Genomic DNA, 17403 nt, shown 5'->3' on the forward strand with positions numbered 1-17403 from the left:
CATGGAGGTGCAAGCATCATGATATGGGCATGTTTCTCCTACTATGGTGTTGGGCCTATTTATCGCATACCAGGGATCATGGATCAGTTTGCATATGTTAAAATACTTGAAGAGGTCATGTTGCCCTATGCTGAAGAGGACATGCCCTTGAAATGGTTGTTTCAACAAGACAATGACCCAAAACACACTAGTAAACGGGCAAAGTCTTGGTTCCAAACCAACAAAATTAATGTTATGGAGTGGCCAGCCCAATCTCCAGACCTTAATCCAATTGAGAACTTGTGGGGTGATATCAAAACCAAGAAATGTGAATGAATTGTGGAATGTTGTTAAAGAATCATGGAGTGGAATAACAGCTGAGAGGTGCCACAAGTTGGTTGACTCCATGCCACACAGATGTCAAGCAGTTTTAAAAAACTGTGGTCATACAACTAAATATTAGTTTAGTGATTCACAGGATTGCTAAATCCCAGAAAAAAAAAATGTTTGTACAAAATAGTTTTGAGTTTGTACAGTCAAAGGTAGACACTGCTATTTTTTTGAACACACCCCTTTCAACTAATTGCCCAATTGCACAGCCTTAAGTGCGTGCATATCATGAATGCTGGGTCTTGTTTGTTTTCTGACAATCTACTGAACCTACTGGTAACTTGTTTGCCACGTAGCAATAAAAAATATACTAAAAACCTTGATTATTCTGGTTAGTCACATTGTACTGCTATTATTTTGAACAATACTGTAAATGCTTTTTCTGTGCATTCTGTAGGATATCTCTTTCTTTCTTCATTCTCAATGCATCGCACGATCCACCACTTTTATCTGGGGGGCTTATATCAGCCCCCCAGGCTGTCTCCAGAGATGTAAACTGTTCAACACCAAATTAGATAGTTTTTTTTCCCAGGGTGCTATGGCACAACCCCAACACTTTTAGTTTCTCAATTTAGAGACAAAAGCTAGAGACCCTGGATTAAAGGCTGCTGAAAATTAGCTTTGCTATCACGAGTAAATTACATTGTAAAATATTTTGTAAGTGTTAAACAGTTGTTTTACATTGCAATAATATTTTGCAATATTACTGTTGGGTAAATGCATCCTTGGTGAGTATAGGAGACTTTCAAAAACATTCAAAAAATCTTACCGACCCCAAACTTTTGAACAAAAGTGTATTCATTAGTAGGCATTTCTTGTTTTGGATGATTTTTCTCAGTTTTACCATTCTACTCAAGTGAATGATACCAGGAAGGCTGCCTTAGAAATGGACCAACATTAGGCTTTTGAAGGAAGTGTGATGTTGCTGCCTGCCTTTTTAAATTTTTAAGTGCACCTCTGATGTCTTAAAATGCTGTCTAGGTAGCTTAGTAAGGTTTGGATCAGAGCTAAATTATGCAGTTTATTATGCCTTCTGTCACCTAGAGATGTTTGTCTCTCTTCTTTTTTACTCTCTCCCTCTCTTTCTTTAAACTCTATTAATGAATAGATTTGCTAGTGTGGTCGGACGGTTGGTTGCCTGGGTAATAGAAGCGATGGCTGTTTTGAAGTGCTTGGTGTATGATCGTCTCCTCCTCTGCCTACTTGAATTTTATACACGGGCTGCTTATTTCCTCATCTCCTCCTGCCCCTTCAATACTCATTCAGTCATGCGCCTCAAACCTGGGCTATCCATCGAGTTTTAGTATTCTTTTAAAAAGATCCAGGGTTCATTTAGGACTTTATCTGACCTCTAGATCTCTAGTTATTCAATAATAAAATTCCATTTCCTCTCTCTCGCACTTCATCTCAAAGAATCTGTCAGAATGTGTTTTGCAGCTACCATCATTTTGGTCTGTGGACGATTGAACAAGGTTTTGACAAATTCGGCTCTTAAGGGTTTTTTTTTTTATAAAATGACCACAGGAAAACATTAGATTAAGGATATCTTTTTCATTATTTCAAACACTGGATTCTCATGCCAGTGTTTATTCCATCACCATCCCCGAGTATAAATATGAATTATTACAATGACATTGACCCATTCTCTCTACAATGTATTATTTTATATATAGCCACTCAAAAGGTTTCACAGATGTTGAAAATCTGTTCTTGGCAAGCCTCTTTGTGCCTCAAATAAACATCCCCTTCTCCCAGAGGCCCATCGTGTTTAAAACCCACAGGAACCTGGAGAAATAATGTGACGCACGTTATTCATGTCCATACAAAAGTAAGCCTGTCTTGGTATCTTCAGTGCTACAACTTAAAAATTATTTACATAGAAAAGTACATGGCCAGCCAGAGCACAGGGAAGAGATGGAGATGCCACTTTTACAAATGAACCAGAGCATTTTAATTGAGCTGGCCAGAGGCTCTCAATCTATGAAGAAGCATTTCCAGAGGAAATCAAATATCCGACAGGCATGTCCATTCTGTTTCAGTGACCTGTGGAGGGATGAGGGATTCGGAATGAGAAAGAAAAGAAAGGTGCTTTGTTTGGTGCATCCTATTCCCTGCAGACTACGCTATTTTCCCTGCAAACTACGCTATTTCTTGTCTTCATGGCTGCCCATGTGAGCATGGATGCTGTGATGTTGACTGTAAGCCATTACCACCTTCTTTTGGTGTTGTCTGTTGGCATTTTGAAGTTCCAGCTCACAAGGCATCACATAAAGAGTAAGTTTGATGTTTGTCATTCGATCCTGCTTGGAGTTGAATGGACAAGACTCATTTTCCCTCTGGAGATGCTTTATGGGAGAATCCATTCTTTCTTTCTCATCATCTGTATTCACAAATTCAAATATACACACTTTTGATTGTAAACCGAGAAGACCAAAATGCTATCTCCGGTACAGAATATCAGAGAAGACAAATTTTGTATTTCCAGCAACTAAAATGTTATTTTAATTTTTATTCTTTTATTTTAGCATTCATTTTTTATTTCATTCAAATTTTAGTTGTAGTTTTTTTATATATTTTTTTATTTAGCTTTAATTTTTGTTTCTCTTTTGTTTTAGTCATTTTAGTACTTATAAGAAATGTTGCCTTGGCTTCTAACATAAAATAAAGTTTTTATTTTATTCCAGTTATCAAAAGTGATTTTTAATAGTTTTTGTTTTAATAGTATTTAATTTTTCAAATTTGACTCAATATTTGACAGAGAGATTAGGGTGCTATTATGCCAAAGAAAAGAATACTTTCTACTTAGCTCTTTATAAAAAAAAAAAAACTAAAAAAAAAAACTAATGCTAAAGTGAGAACATGCATTAGGTAATCTGTACATACACGCACTCTCTAAGGCTGTGCTGAAGTCTTAGTAATGCATAGTAACTCGAGACAAATTTTAAAGCAGTGGGAAGGAGAAAAACTTAGAATAGCCTTAAATGATAATTGAGGTTGTGAATGTGTGAAAACTGAAAAGAAAGAAGAAAACGATAGAAAGTCAGTTCTTTCACTCAAACCATTAGTCAGACAGAAGTAAAAAATGTGTATTGAGCAGCCCACATCCTGAAGGCCAGTCTTCTCTCTATAAAATTATAGGTGTTAGGTGCACATTTACAAAGTGCAGATGGGCCAGGCAGTGGCTGCAAACATCTTTTTCTGCACTCCACCGCAGTACAGACTCATTTCAGACATGATACCGAATTACACCGTGTTGCTGTTGTGCTGCTTTTTGTATGAATATCATTGCTCAGTTTGCTTTGATTTTCTTCAGACTCCTCGATCTTGACGTGGCAGTGAAAAAGAAGGCGGCCTGTTGAACCACCACACATCCGTCATGCTCAGTCTTGGTTAAATGCTTGCCCAGGCCATGAAGAGAGTTCATGTGAGCATGATCGATGTGCGGTGGTTGCAAAGTAGAAGATTTGAACTAAATGATTACCCTCAGACCCAGACAGGAACTTACAGAACTCGAATGTTGAAACGTTCAGTGGATATTAATTGATTTTACAGGGATAGTTCACACCAAAACGAAGGCCGTTTCAAACCTGTACAGTAAGATTGTAAGAAGATACTTTGTAAGATGTGTCAGTGTTTCTTTTGTCCATGCATTGAAACTCAGTGGCATCCAATGTTGTTTGGATCACATCGACACATCACATCGATCACATCGAGAATTGTCATTTTTGGGATATTGCAATGTGAAAACAAATGTACAAATTAGTTAATTAGATCATTGGAATAGAATAGAATAGAATAGAATAGAATGTATTTTTGCTGTTATCAAGAAACCAAGCGACCATCATGCTATTGGCTTTTTCAGGCAGTTTGTCTATTGAACTGCTCCGTGTATCTGTGAAAGTGAAGTGTCTTTGATTTTCTGTCTTTATTTCCCTGTTGTGATAATCATGCATTTGTCCTCCCCTGTTATTTTGTCCACTTTTCATTTCGCCAGGTGCATCACAACACTGACAGGAGGAGATGCAATCAATTTTTACCCCCTAGCTAATCTGTATCTGTCTGTGTTCACCAGTGTTTTGTGTGTAATTCTGTTGTGTATCTGTCATATACGTGTGCAGGTTTTGAATTACTGTATCAGCCAGAGGTGGTCCGACTCTACCTGTCCCTGCTTACAGAAAGCCAGAACTATAACACGCTAGAAGCAGCGGCCGGAGCTCTACAGAACCTCAGCGCTGGACAGTGGACAGTGAGTGTCCTGCACAGAACACATTGGGAAGAAGCAGGAATTGGAAACTGATTCCTATTTAGATCATGATATTTGATTCCACAGAGATTCAAGATAGGACATTTTATGATGGCCATCATCATAAAATATAGAAATAAAACATAGTTATTAGAGCCGTTGTCATTGCAACATCACCAGTCTTATTTTCTGTCAGCTGTCCATGAGAATCATTTGAGAACTTATAAACAAGCATTTTATTTATGCTTTTAATATACACTACCCTTCAAACACTTTATTTTATATGTTTTATTCAATGAAAATATTTGTTTGTTTTTTGAACAAGAAATATCTTATGCTTACCAAGGCTGCAGTAATATAATACACAGTAATATTGGGAATTCTTTTATACCGTTTAAAATAACTGATATATGTTGTCATTTTGCATATTTTAAAAATGTTATTTACACATGATCCTTCAGAAACCATTCTAATATGCTGATTTAGTGCAAAATTTTCAAATATTTTATATTGTTAGCTATATCAAAGGAAGATGACCTGTTCAACCACCACACCATCGAACTCTCATTGGCCTGCTAGAGTACATCATGAAAATCCATAAACCTTAATTTGTTTAGTTGTTGTCTGCTTCCAGTGCACCTTGAACACATTCCTAGTCAGTACTTAATTACAAGTATGACATGTCTGTACCACAGTGTTGTGTGGGGCTCTCTTTACTCTTGAGGTAGAAGTCAAGAGGAAATTCCCCTAATAAACATGCACATGGACCCTGCTTCCTTCTCCGTGTGGGACCTGAAATGCAGCCATGCATAAGCTCACAGCTTCTCTGTGTGGTTATGCCGTTTCAGACCCGCCTCATCTCTATGCCTGACACACGTGTGCTTGTGAACCCAGCTCATCACAAACCCCTGCTGTAGGGAGACGGGCACGTCACGTCTGTGGTCTATAAGAGGATTTGAGAGACTTTATTTATTAATTTGGTCTCTTTCCTACTTTTCTGCAAATGTGTTTCTAGGATCACTACCATCTCCTAGTGGCCATGGTGTTGTATTGCAACAACTTAATTACTATCTCAGGGGCACTGGCTAAGGATTAGAGATTTTTTGTGACACATAAAGGTTTTGTGATTCATGGGGTTGGAGTGGAAATGCACACAAGTCTAACGGGGAACAAATGGCTATTTACTAGATTGGAGTTTTCCAGAATAGAGGAGCTGCACACAGCATATTCCTTTTCTGAAAGATTTGCAGAGCTGAATGTCTGGCTGAGCATAAGTCTACTTGACTTAATGAAATAAATACAGTGGAAAAATGTCTGAATCACTGGCGTAATATAGTCTTTTCCTCTCATTTCTACAGTGGTCGAACTATATCCGTGCGACAGTGCGTAAGGAGAAAGGACTGCCAATTCTCGTCGAGCTCTTGCGCTCGGACTCAGACAAGGTGGTGCGAGCTGTGGCCATCGCTCTGAGGAACCTGTCCATCGACCGCCGCAACAAAGACCTAATAGGCAAGAGTAGCATTTCTAGATCATTACTGCCCATAATGTTAAACACACATTTACATGATACATAAATAAATGTGCACTCAAGATTTCTTTTCCTTATTAAAAACATTTTTGCACACAAAGTCAGATTTAGTAATTTAACAGTACGGTTTGGTAATGTTTTTAAAAGACATCTCTTATGCTCACCAAGGCTAAAATTATTTAATCTGTATTATTAGGCATACAGTAAAAATAGACACTTTTCTATTAAAAAGAAAATCTACAATGTGATTAAATCTTGTAAAGCTGAATTTTCAGCTGTTATTACTCCGTTACTTCATGGTAACTGAAACTTGCTTGACATACTTTCAGAGCTGAATCTTTCCCTAATTTTCTATTATCGTCTTCAGGGAGTTACGCCATGAGGGACTTGGTCAGCAACTTGCCCAGCGGACAGCAGCGGCCTGCCAAGAACCTGGAGGAGGACACCGTTGTGGCCATCCTCAACACCATCCATGAAATCATCATTGACAGCTCTGAGAACGCTCGCTCTCTCATCACTGCGCAAGCGATCGACAAACTAGTGGCCATCAACAGAACCAGGTAAGAACAGCCCAAGATTATGGTAATGACTCTTTGAGTAGAGTTAAGCTATATTCACACTGTAAGTTACTGGTTTCTGCTCAAATCCGATATTTGATGAAAGTAGAATATTAAATCAAAAAGCTTTAACATTTGTAACATCTATTTTCACTTTTCATCTTTCTGTTATAATTGATTTCTACTGTAGATCAAGCCAACTATCTATAGTATTTTCACTTCAACCAATTATGATTTCTTGAGGCTTTCTTAAGGTTTTTGATCTTTGTAAACATCTTGTTAGTTTGGGTCCTCCTCAAATCAAAGAGAAAAACAGCAACAAGAGTTGCTGCTTTTTGAAGTGACTTATTTTTATCACCACACATGTCATCTTTAATATATGCGTCTGAAAAACTGAATATTAAATGGTGTAGTCCTGTAGATATCAAAAGCAGCAGAGACCTCCAGAGAGTGAGCCGTATGTTAAAGGGTTAAACAAACCTCCTCCATCCTTTCCACATGTGACCTCTTTTAAAACTGCACAACATTTAAACCGTTTCTGCCTGAGCACGATTTTACCAAAAACTAAATATTGATTGTGTGAGATTAACTTTTTAAAGAGTACATGCTAGCCTGGAGAGTGGCTATCTCTCTCCGACTCTGGAGTTGAGGCTTTGAAGTCGTAGGCTCCTGGTAATTAAGTGAGGATCACAGGAAAAGCTAATGAAGTGAAAAGAGAGAAATCTAAGGCCACAGGGATTGGAGATTGGAGCCATAGTGACACTGCGCTGCTGGGAGGGGAATAGATGACTTTGAATTTGAGAGTTATTCCGCTGGGCTCTGGATTCTGCATAACTCTCTTTCCCTTCATGTTTATGCATTGCAGCCAGTCAGCAAGGGAAACCAAAGCCGCTTCCCATGTACTACAGACGGTTTGGAGCTATAAGGAGCTGAGAAACGCCCTGACCAAGGATGGCTGGAATAAAACACACTTCCAAGTAGAGTGAAGCATAAATGCACACAAACACTCTGATTTCTTAATTAATCCTAAACCAAAGTGGAGAAAGGTCAATGCCATGAAGAAATGTCCAGGTCGCAATTCACTTTAAAACAGAAATTACTAAGAAAATATTTGCAAGATGAAAATGAGATGTTAATGGATTGTCATTTTCATGATAATCAAACTGAAATGTCCTCCAAAATTCTCATCCCCTCTCAAATTTCTAAACAAACAAAAAAAAAAACTCTCATTGATGTTAAACATTACTGAGTGGACACGATTTTATTTTATCATTTAAAATCAATTATATTATTTTTAAATATAAAATAAATATGATATGAAACGATATTAAAGGTCACATAAATAATAATTATAAAAAATATATTCAGTGAAACAAATACTGAAATGATGTATACTTCATCTATTCTGTAATTTACAAATGTACATTAATTTCTATTGTGAAAATATTCAATTCAATTCAAATGTGTTTAAGTTTATTTATTGTGCCTATGTGCCAGTGAAATTATTTCAGAATGCAAAAAAATCACGATGGTCAAAGTAATAGATCTCATTTCCTTGATGCAAAATAATGTTTTTCGAAAAGAAGAGAAATATGATTCAGACATTTCTTGATGGTTTCTGTGAGATTCACTCAGAAAGTTCTATTGTAACTCCCCTTTGCAGCCCTTACTGTACATATTTAGTGAAGAAAGAGACATAGTTTGTTCAAAACCAAGTGTTTCTGTTGAAGATTTGTCACTCTGTCCTGTGTATCTGAAACATTCTCTTCTTGATCCTTCTCAGCCGATACCGACTGGCACTCCCAAAGCATCTAAGAGTTGCAAGCCTGGCTACGACGATACTACACTCCCCTTGATGGAGAAGAACCAAGGTTAGCATAAGACCCTGAACAGAGACTTTACACACCCTGATAGCAGCGAATCTGGGTGCTCAGGGGAGTTCTGGAGGTTCAGGTGCCACCTGAGCTAGCATATCTTCTGAACACTACTTCTTGCTGTGTTTTAACACATGACAGAACGCTTGATCTCTCACCTCTGCTGCTCAGCTGGTGTGTGCAGCTGCCGCATCTCTTGGCCTTTAATCGGTCATTTGAGTGGATCATATGATACAGAATAATTTATGATCAGACAGCAGATTAATGGGCCTCAGTGTAGGAGCTCATTATTCATTCACTCTCAAGTAAAATGATGGTAAACTACTGCAGTGCTGCAATAAAAAGCACCATCCGTCCACCCAAGGCACATCTCATTGAGAGAGGAGTTAGCATGACAGCTTTGGCTTGTTTCAGATTTTATTACTGCTGTTAGCATGGATGCTCAGGACAGGGATGCACTTGATCACTTCCATCAGTCCCATGCCATTCCCTGCTTGCCTTACTGTGGAGAATTGAGCACAACAGTGACCGCCCATCTTTTCAAAAGCCTTTGTTACAGGAACTTTTCATTTTTAATTTAATTCATTTTCTCTATAGCTGAATTAAAATCTATAAAAAGGTCTTAAACCAAACTAACCACTTTGATCTACTCATCATGAATAATTCTGAAGGGTATTATTGAATCAGCGTAACAATAAAATATGAAACTTTTAACTAAAAATCATTGCGAGTATAAAATACTTTGTTTTAAGTAGTCTCGCAGACCTTCAGATTGACGGCTGAACTGAAGGTCTGAAATCTATGGCAGCTTTCATTGGCCGAGGCCCATCCATGAGGTCATTTGACCAACATCTCAAACAACCAATCACAATCACCAGTCACAATCACAGTTTTTGTTCAGCGTCATGTTTCGGGGCGTGGAAATGTCGCCACAATAACAGACCGGTGTGTAAAACTCCCGAGCATATTTTTAAGATTCTATGCCGCAAACTTTAAATATTTGACGTACTTTTGAACATCCAGTGTTTAGTTGATCCTGATAAGTGCTCAATGTCACAGTTGTAAACTCGATGGCTTTCTTCTTTGTGAGGTGGTTTGGCACTACAGCATTTTTTGTTTTCGTGGCGGAACGTTAAAGAATGCGACACACACGTCTCGTGGAAATCCTGTATAATTCACCCAATCCGATGACGACTTCCACACTCCTGAAGTGTTTCCACTTTTGGGTTCCATATGCATCAGACATTTATCCAGCGGTCCATGAGCGTGACGTCTGAGGCAGAGACTATGTTCTAAGTGTATTGTTTGAGAAGGCTGCATTTATTTAATCAAAAATACAGTAAAAACAGTTATTGTTTTTACTGTTATTGTTTTATTAAAACCATAATCCCTCTATTGTGAAGTATTATTCAAATTTAAAATAACTTTTCTATTTTGATATATTTTCAAATGTAATTTATTGTTGTGATGGCAAAGCTGAATTTTCAAGAGCCATCAGTCCAGTCTACAGTGTCACATGATCCATCAGAAATCATTTTAATATGCTGATTCGGTGCTCAAAAAACATTTCTTATTATTATCTCACTTGAAAATGGTTTGATATTATTGTAATTCCTATGCTTTGTGGTAGTGGGCGGTTACTGTTGTGTCAGACTGCTGCTCTTCTCTGATTGGTGTCTCTCACTTCAGAATTATAGATAGTTTGGGATTTCACAGAGAATTATGCATTTGAAACTATTTTTTGACATTTCGAGGTTTTATACTTCATTTGACATTGTAAAAGTGAGCATGCGTATTAGTGATGTGAAAAATCCTGCCTGTAAAATGCTTTTCAGGCAGCAGAGGCTGTAGCGGTGGGGATATGATACCTATGGGCGAATTCGGTCCAGGTAAGACTATGTCGGCATGAAAAAAAATCTTACTGACTAATGTGATTTTAAGAGAATACAAACCCATAATCCTTCTAATTCCATTTACCCTCAAATATTTCACAATCAATGTTGTGTTTAGTTTTTCCCTGAAGAGTTTCATTCCAACGCTGTCTGCAATACCCCTCTTTTAATAAGATGTTTGTCGTGTTGTTGAGTTTTGGGCCAATGAAGATTTGAACAGAAGCACTATTGCTTGTTCGCTACAGAGTAACACCGTCTCTCTGATCTTCTCCACTGAAGCAGCATCCTCTCCAAGCCTGACTGACAATAATTGGACAGAGGCTGAAGACGGGGTGCTGCTGTAGTGGGTAGAAGTAAGTGATGAAATGGTGGTGACTGTGGGGGACAGCTCATAGACACGGCCTGCATGAACAAACACAAATGCCGCACAGTAATCACACACATCACGAGAACATCTGTGAACGCAGCATGTAGCTGAAGGTTGAGGGATTCGTCGCTGTTTGTTTGAAGAGCCATGCTGAGGGTGCTGACATACTGATCATGATCACTGAGCTTTTCTGCTGTCTTTCCCTCTCATTAGATGGCTATTCGACGATTGACCAGAGAGACAAAGACTCCAAGTACAAAAGCAGTGACGGCTCGTCGGATCTGCAGGAGCGGGAGCCGTTAAAGTTCAGAGCCGAAGTGTCAGAAGTGAGACACGTTTCTACATCTGTTTAAATCTGAGAAGGCACTCTTTCTCATTAGCTGTTTCAGGCACCAACACTGCAAGTTGTGCAGAGAAAAGAGAAATTATATGTTAACAGTGAATTCGTGTTGGTTAGCTGCAAAACCTAGTGAGTTATCTAATTAGTGGAAGGCTGCAGAACAGCGTTGCCAGATATGTAGAACAATAAGCAATCTGGTCTGAGCCAAAATAAGCAATTTAATTCTCCACAACAAACCACAGTGATTTTCATGCATTGGAAATACAACCCATGACTGCCCATATTTATAAGCAACTTAATGAAAAACAATCCTAAAGTCGCTTATAATAAGTGGGCATGGCAATACTGATTTTATGGCATAGTAGATCCCCGCAGCATGATGGCAGATAGAAACAGCAGGTACTGTAGAAATATTATGCTGCCTTGTAAAATACAAGAAATACAATTTAATCCAAGAGGGCAGACAGTCAAGAAAGATTTTCTTTTTATTCAGCGCTGAAAAGCATCAGTCAAATGTTTGGTCTATATAAATAAAAGAAAAAAGAAAAAAATAATTAATTTAAGCAAAACAAATTCTGAAATGTAATTTTTTTTAATTAAACTTTCCATTCAAATGATTCCATTGATGGAGCTAACAACAGACTGTATGAGGGGTATATATACAGTGCAGACCAAATGTTTGGAAACACCCTCTCATTCAAAGAGTTTTCTTTATTTTCATGACTATGAAAATTGTAGAGTCACACTGAAGGCATCAAGGGCTATTTGAGCAAGAAGGCGAGTGATGGGGTGCTGCGCCAGATGACCTGGCCTCCACAGTCACCGGACCCAAACCCAATCGAGATGGTTTAGGGGTGAGCTGGACCGCAGACAGAAGGCAAAAGGGCCAACAAGTGCTAAGCATCTCTCGGGGAACTCCTTCAAGACTGTTGGAAGACCATTTCAGGTGACTACCTCTTGAAGCTCATCAAGAGAATGCCAAGAGTGTGCAAAGCAGTAATCAAAGCAAAAGGTGACTTTGAAGAACCTACAATATGACATATTTTCAGTTGTTTCACACTTTTTTGTTATGTATATAATTCCATATATAATTCCACATGTGTTAATTCATAGTTTTGATGCCTTCAGTGTGAATCTACAATTTACATAGTCATGAAAATAAAGAAAACTCTTTAAATGAGAAGGTTTGTCCAAATTTTTGGTCAATACTGTATATATATATATATATATATTAGGGTGCTTCGATCACGATCGGCCGATCGTTATGCGCATCTCATCAGTAAAGCCGGTTCTCTAATCAGCGGTAAATTCCATCAGGTGCGTGATTTCACATAGAGCAGCTGTTACTACACAGAGCCGTTATTAACTGAGAAGATGCACAAATAAATGCTGAAAATGAACGTGGATTTGCGCATCTTCTCTATTAACAACGGCTCTGTGTAGTAACAGCTGCTCTATGTGGAATCACGCACCTGATGGAATTAACCGCTGATTAGAGAACCGGCTTTACTGACGAGATGCGCATAACGATCGGCCGATCGTGATCGGAGCACCCTAATATATATATATAGCTATAATATATACCCCTCATACAGTCTGTTGTTAGCTACATGTGGTGCTTAGATGTTTAAATACTATTAATTAATAATTAAATGTCAGCTTTGTGATTTTTAAATGAATATAAAGATGATTAAGAAACTGCCTGGTGCTACCATTTTTACCTCTGACTGTCATCTGTAGGAGAGGTGGACTTGCATATCAATTGCCTCTGCAACAGTTGATCGACTTCTTACTCCCTCTTGACTTTATATGGATGAGTGTTATCAGAGCCCAGAGTGAGAATGATTCACTTTACTGTGTCTGCATTCGAAAGAGGCCACACTGTGCTCATAGATGAGCTCTGCGTTATTGACGACTAAATCTCTGTACCATGTGTAGTCCATCTCAGCATTGTGATGGGGCTTTGTAGTTCAACAGCTGCCTGCCATATTTCTTTGTTAGACTTTCCAAATGCTTTAATAGATGTCATGACAAACTCAGATTCCTGACTGTCAGAATGTCAACCAAACAATCAGATACATTCTTTTCTGTTGTCACAATATTTGGCACACATCAAGGGTTTATTTCCCTACTAATACAATGAAGTTGCTCCCTCTAGGGGAGTTGCTGACACAACGCGCATGTATACCTAAAAATCATGCAGATCAAAGTTTTGTTGTTTTCAGAATGGTTCTGCATGCATTCACTTTAATTAAATTTCACTTCTATAATTTCAAACTGTTTATTTTCCCCTTGAGCTTCGCCTGTTGCAAGGACTAACTCTGGCCTTTCTCTGTGTGTTTAAATTGTTTCGGTTTTGCTGATTTGAACCCTTCTCCCATTGCTGCAGAATGACACAAATAGGAAACACTATATCAGGAGCAACAGGCCAACTGTCAGTCTGGTGGATGCTTGTGATGTTAAACCTCTGCCTGTTGACTCCTGGGTCTAAATGCATGCATGGTAGGTTTTATGCGTTTGATTTTGTTCTCACCCATCCTGTTTATGAAATAACACCCACCCTTTTTTCATCATTTGCTCTGTCTAACCCAGAGAAGTGCATTGTCTGAATCGGTCGCTAATCTGACGACTGCATGTTCAGATCTTAAAATATAATTTCCTTCATGAAGATTGTGACTCAGAATAGATGTGAAGATAGAATCAAACAGATGTCTTGAAAATTGGAAAATGAGTACCATTCAAAAGCTTGTTTTTAAAGCAGCCATTACTCCAGTCATCAGTATCAAATGATCCTTCAGAAATCATTCTAATAACCTCACCCCAAACCTCATTTTCTGTGGAAAGTGGACAAAAAGGAACAAGCTACACAGTTGCTAAGTAGTGCTGACTTCTCTGGGTTAGCATCATCATCATCATCATCATCATCTGTTTATTTTCACTCTCATGCTTGCCAAATATCCGCTCTTCATCCTGGCTTTCTTCATCCCATACTATATCTGTCTGGCAGGAAACCATGATCAGTTGAAACATGTAGAATTTAATCATGTCGAGTATTATTTAAATCTGGTAAGTTTCATAGAGAAAATGTGTCATTAGTTTCAACATCCTAAAAATCATCCTTCATTTAAATATCATGCTCACTTTCATTTGGCAGACATTATCTTGTGTATATCTATAAATGTAATCATTTCTTTTTTGTGAACATATTACAAAAATCTCTTATTAGAACAAAAATGTTTATTCCAATAATGTCATCTGATGTCTGTGGCTTTCCTGCCCTCTCCGCTGCAGGCTTAGCTAGCAACAGCGCCACTTCTTACCCCGCAAGGATTTCACGTCACCACTGCCATTAATCGCAGAGCTCACCGTGATGTGGACTCATCCTGAAGACTTTTGCCTAAGAGCGAGAGAAAAATACGAACTTTCATTCAACAGCCAATATTTTGAGATTTCTCAAGTGAATAAAAAATAAAAAATTTGAAAAAAAAAAAAAAAAAAAAAAAAAAAAAAACATTTCTCATATGTACATTCCCACTGGACATAGTGTACCCACAGCTGAGGATTTTCTGTCACGGAGCCAGAATAGTGGATTGATTTGAGTGTACAGGAAGTGCTGTCATGGACGTGGACGTGTATTGGAAATAATTGGATTGAGGGGTAAAAGGAAATAAGAAAGAAAAAAAAAACTATTTTTATGTCAAAAAAAATATATATATATAATTTTTGCCTATATTATTTTTGTTGTACGTTTCTGCCTGATTACTGTTTGTTTTGTGGGTTTGTTTTCCCCAGAAGTGCAGTGAATTGTGAATTTTGTTTTGTTTTCATTTTGTAGAGTTTTAATGAAAGTTTAGGTTTTCTAAAATAGTTGAGGACATTTGTAAAAAGAGGAAAAGTTTTTTTTTTTTTTTTTTGCTGTTGATGTCCATTACAACGTTGTGGGGGCACATACAAGGTCTATATTGAAATGCACGCTTTCGCAGTTTCTGTGTGCTGGCTTTATAAAGCAACTTTAAAGACATATTATCACTGTGTTTATTTCTTCTCACTTAAAAAGCAGGGGTTCACCTTACAATGCCATCTGCTCATAGTGGAGCTGAAAGGAGGAGAGCTGCTTTGCTTTCAGCTGGATTTGATCTGCTGTTCTTGTATTCCCCTTGACATGTCCAGCTGTAGAGGCATGCTGGGTAACACTGGCACTTACCAACTATTGCTTTGGTTTATTTAAAAAGGGGTGATGAGGGGGAAAAAATCAATTTGTTAATATGTAGATTGTGTTATGAGGGGATGATAGAGGAGGATTCCCTTTCTCCTGTTGTCATAAAAGTAGATTTAAAAGCATTTTATATTTTTGTTGTTTTATAAATGTATATTAGGTTACAAATATTAAAAAGAGGGCAAAAAGGTCACACCCATTATTATAACATTGATAAATGTGAATCCTTAATAGATTGTTCAGAGCACATTCAGTATTCCATACACAAAGCATGGCCATGTTTGTATAAAAATTAATAATTTAATAAACAGATCATTGCTTTAGTTAAATGTGTATCAAAGGATGCAGAGTCATTCTCATTGTCTCATTTATATTTTATATTTACAGCTTGTTTTTTTTAAATGTAACCATTTATTATCAGTGTTAATTTTTCAATTGTTCAGAATGATCTGATTGGTCGGCAAAATTTAAAGGAAAGACCAGAATGAATTTTAGAAGAGAAATCAGGGATAAATAGATACTTTTATTTCAGCTCTAATGCAAGAATACTTTCACATCAAAAATGTATCTTACAAGTATAACAAAAAAACATCACAATTGTGGATTCTCAAATGTCCCCACTGTCAGTGTAAAGATATCCTGTGTTATACATACAATCTTTAGCCATTACCACGTATAAATGGGCAAACACAAACATACGAAGTAGACCGACAAATTATTATTTTTATTCCAGACATTTTTTGGATAATGTTTAATATGCAGCACACACCTGCTTTATCATCTGTTACTCTATATGTAACTTTCTATAGCACGTTTTTTTTTCCAGTTGTTTTTAACAGAGACTCCTAATTACAGAATAACAGTGTAATAATTCAATTTTTAAAAAGGAAATTATGTGTGCCACGACATTGAGATCTTTAGCCTTGTGTAGGTTCATTATTAATATTTGACTGTCTGTTCCTGACTGCCTTTTAGCAGAATACAACCAAAGGAAGAGGTTCCCAGAGTCTGAATTTGCATCAGATTGTATATTTATAGAAAACCAGATGTTGAAATGGATTCAAGAGAAACCTACCTTTGTAGATATCACTAATTTCAAAGCATCAAAACTCGATACATGAACAACTTGGTAGCAAATGTGTTTGTAACTATCATGTGCCTTAACCTTTTTTCCATGTTAGATGAAAAGAAGTCTGTTTTATATGTTTTATCGGTCCCTAACTGCTCTTTCTCTCTCTCTGACTCCTCCCACTTTCACTCACTCTGTGTTCTCAATGTAGTCTAGACTGCTGGTGGGTTTTGCCTTCTATTACATTTAATTGTATTATAAACTTTTAAAAGATAGAAGCGTTAAAAGGGTTTATATAGTTGTTAGTGCTTTCCTAACGCTCAAGAACAATGCCACAGTGACCGAATGTATTGTTAATTTTACTAATACCCAGAAGAGAGAATTGCTCTTGTTAAAGAAAAATACAGGTTTGTAGAGTATCACTTTGGTGTGTTTTCAATAAATCATGCCTGAAATGAGCACATTCTGTCTGTTTCTTTCTGTTTCTCTAGAAAACCATTTTTTACGTGATTTAAAGACTGATAATCCCTCTGGCTGTTTAACAACTACAAGAGTGGAATTATTCATGGCAAAAACTGTCAAATACTTCTAACTTTGAGCATTATATCCCATCATCCAGTGTGTGTGTGTAGCTCCTGTGTGCAATGGATATATGTGTGTTTACGAGCCTGACCCCAGTCTTCCTCTCAGCCTTCTCTCCTGCATCTGCCAGGATGGGGAAGGTGGGCACACATGATGACCTCGACGCCCATCACATGCCTGTGTGCTGCCAGAACAGGTGTGACATCAGCACGAACAAATGGAGAGTGGTAAGGGGAATGCAGATTAATATTCATAAGGGACCAGTCATTAGTAGTGGGACATTTTAATAATACTGCTTCGTACATGAAACTCTGGGAATGCTGAGGGGTCAAGGAAAACTCTGTCAAGCAGCATGAGCTGGTCCTT

The 17403-nt window shown here is 37.7% G+C and overlaps 1 protein-coding gene across 10 annotated transcripts in view; it reads left to right on the forward strand.

Moving 5' to 3' along the window:
* Positions 1–16916, forward strand: part of LOC128010245 (splicing regulator ARVCF) — a 200852-nt gene extending 183936 nt beyond the window's left edge. For all 10 annotated transcript variants that reach the window (XM_052593005.1, XM_052593010.1, XM_052593003.1 and 7 more), the window contains 9 exons: positions 4488–4615; positions 5971–6121; positions 6508–6700; positions 7563–7674; positions 8481–8568; positions 10407–10460; positions 11044–11156; positions 13560–13672; positions 14462–16916. In XM_052593005.1, the coding sequence (XP_052448965.1) occupies positions 4488–4615; positions 5971–6121; positions 6508–6700; positions 7563–7674; positions 8481–8568; positions 10407–10460; positions 11044–11156; positions 13560–13661 (941 nt within the window). In that variant the 3' untranslated portion in view covers positions 13662–13672; positions 14462–16916. The remainder of the gene's footprint in view (positions 1–4487; positions 4616–5970; positions 6122–6507; positions 6701–7562; positions 7675–8480; positions 8569–10406; positions 10461–11043; positions 11157–13559; positions 13673–14461) is intronic.
* Positions 16917–17403: the final 487 nt, after the last annotated feature.

Source organism: Carassius gibelio, chromosome A5 (assembly GCF_023724105.1).
Source record: "Carassius gibelio isolate Cgi1373 ecotype wild population from Czech Republic chromosome A5, carGib1.2-hapl.c, whole genome shotgun sequence".
In the NCBI taxonomy this organism is placed as follows: Eukaryota; Metazoa; Chordata; class Actinopteri; order Cypriniformes; family Cyprinidae; genus Carassius; species Carassius gibelio.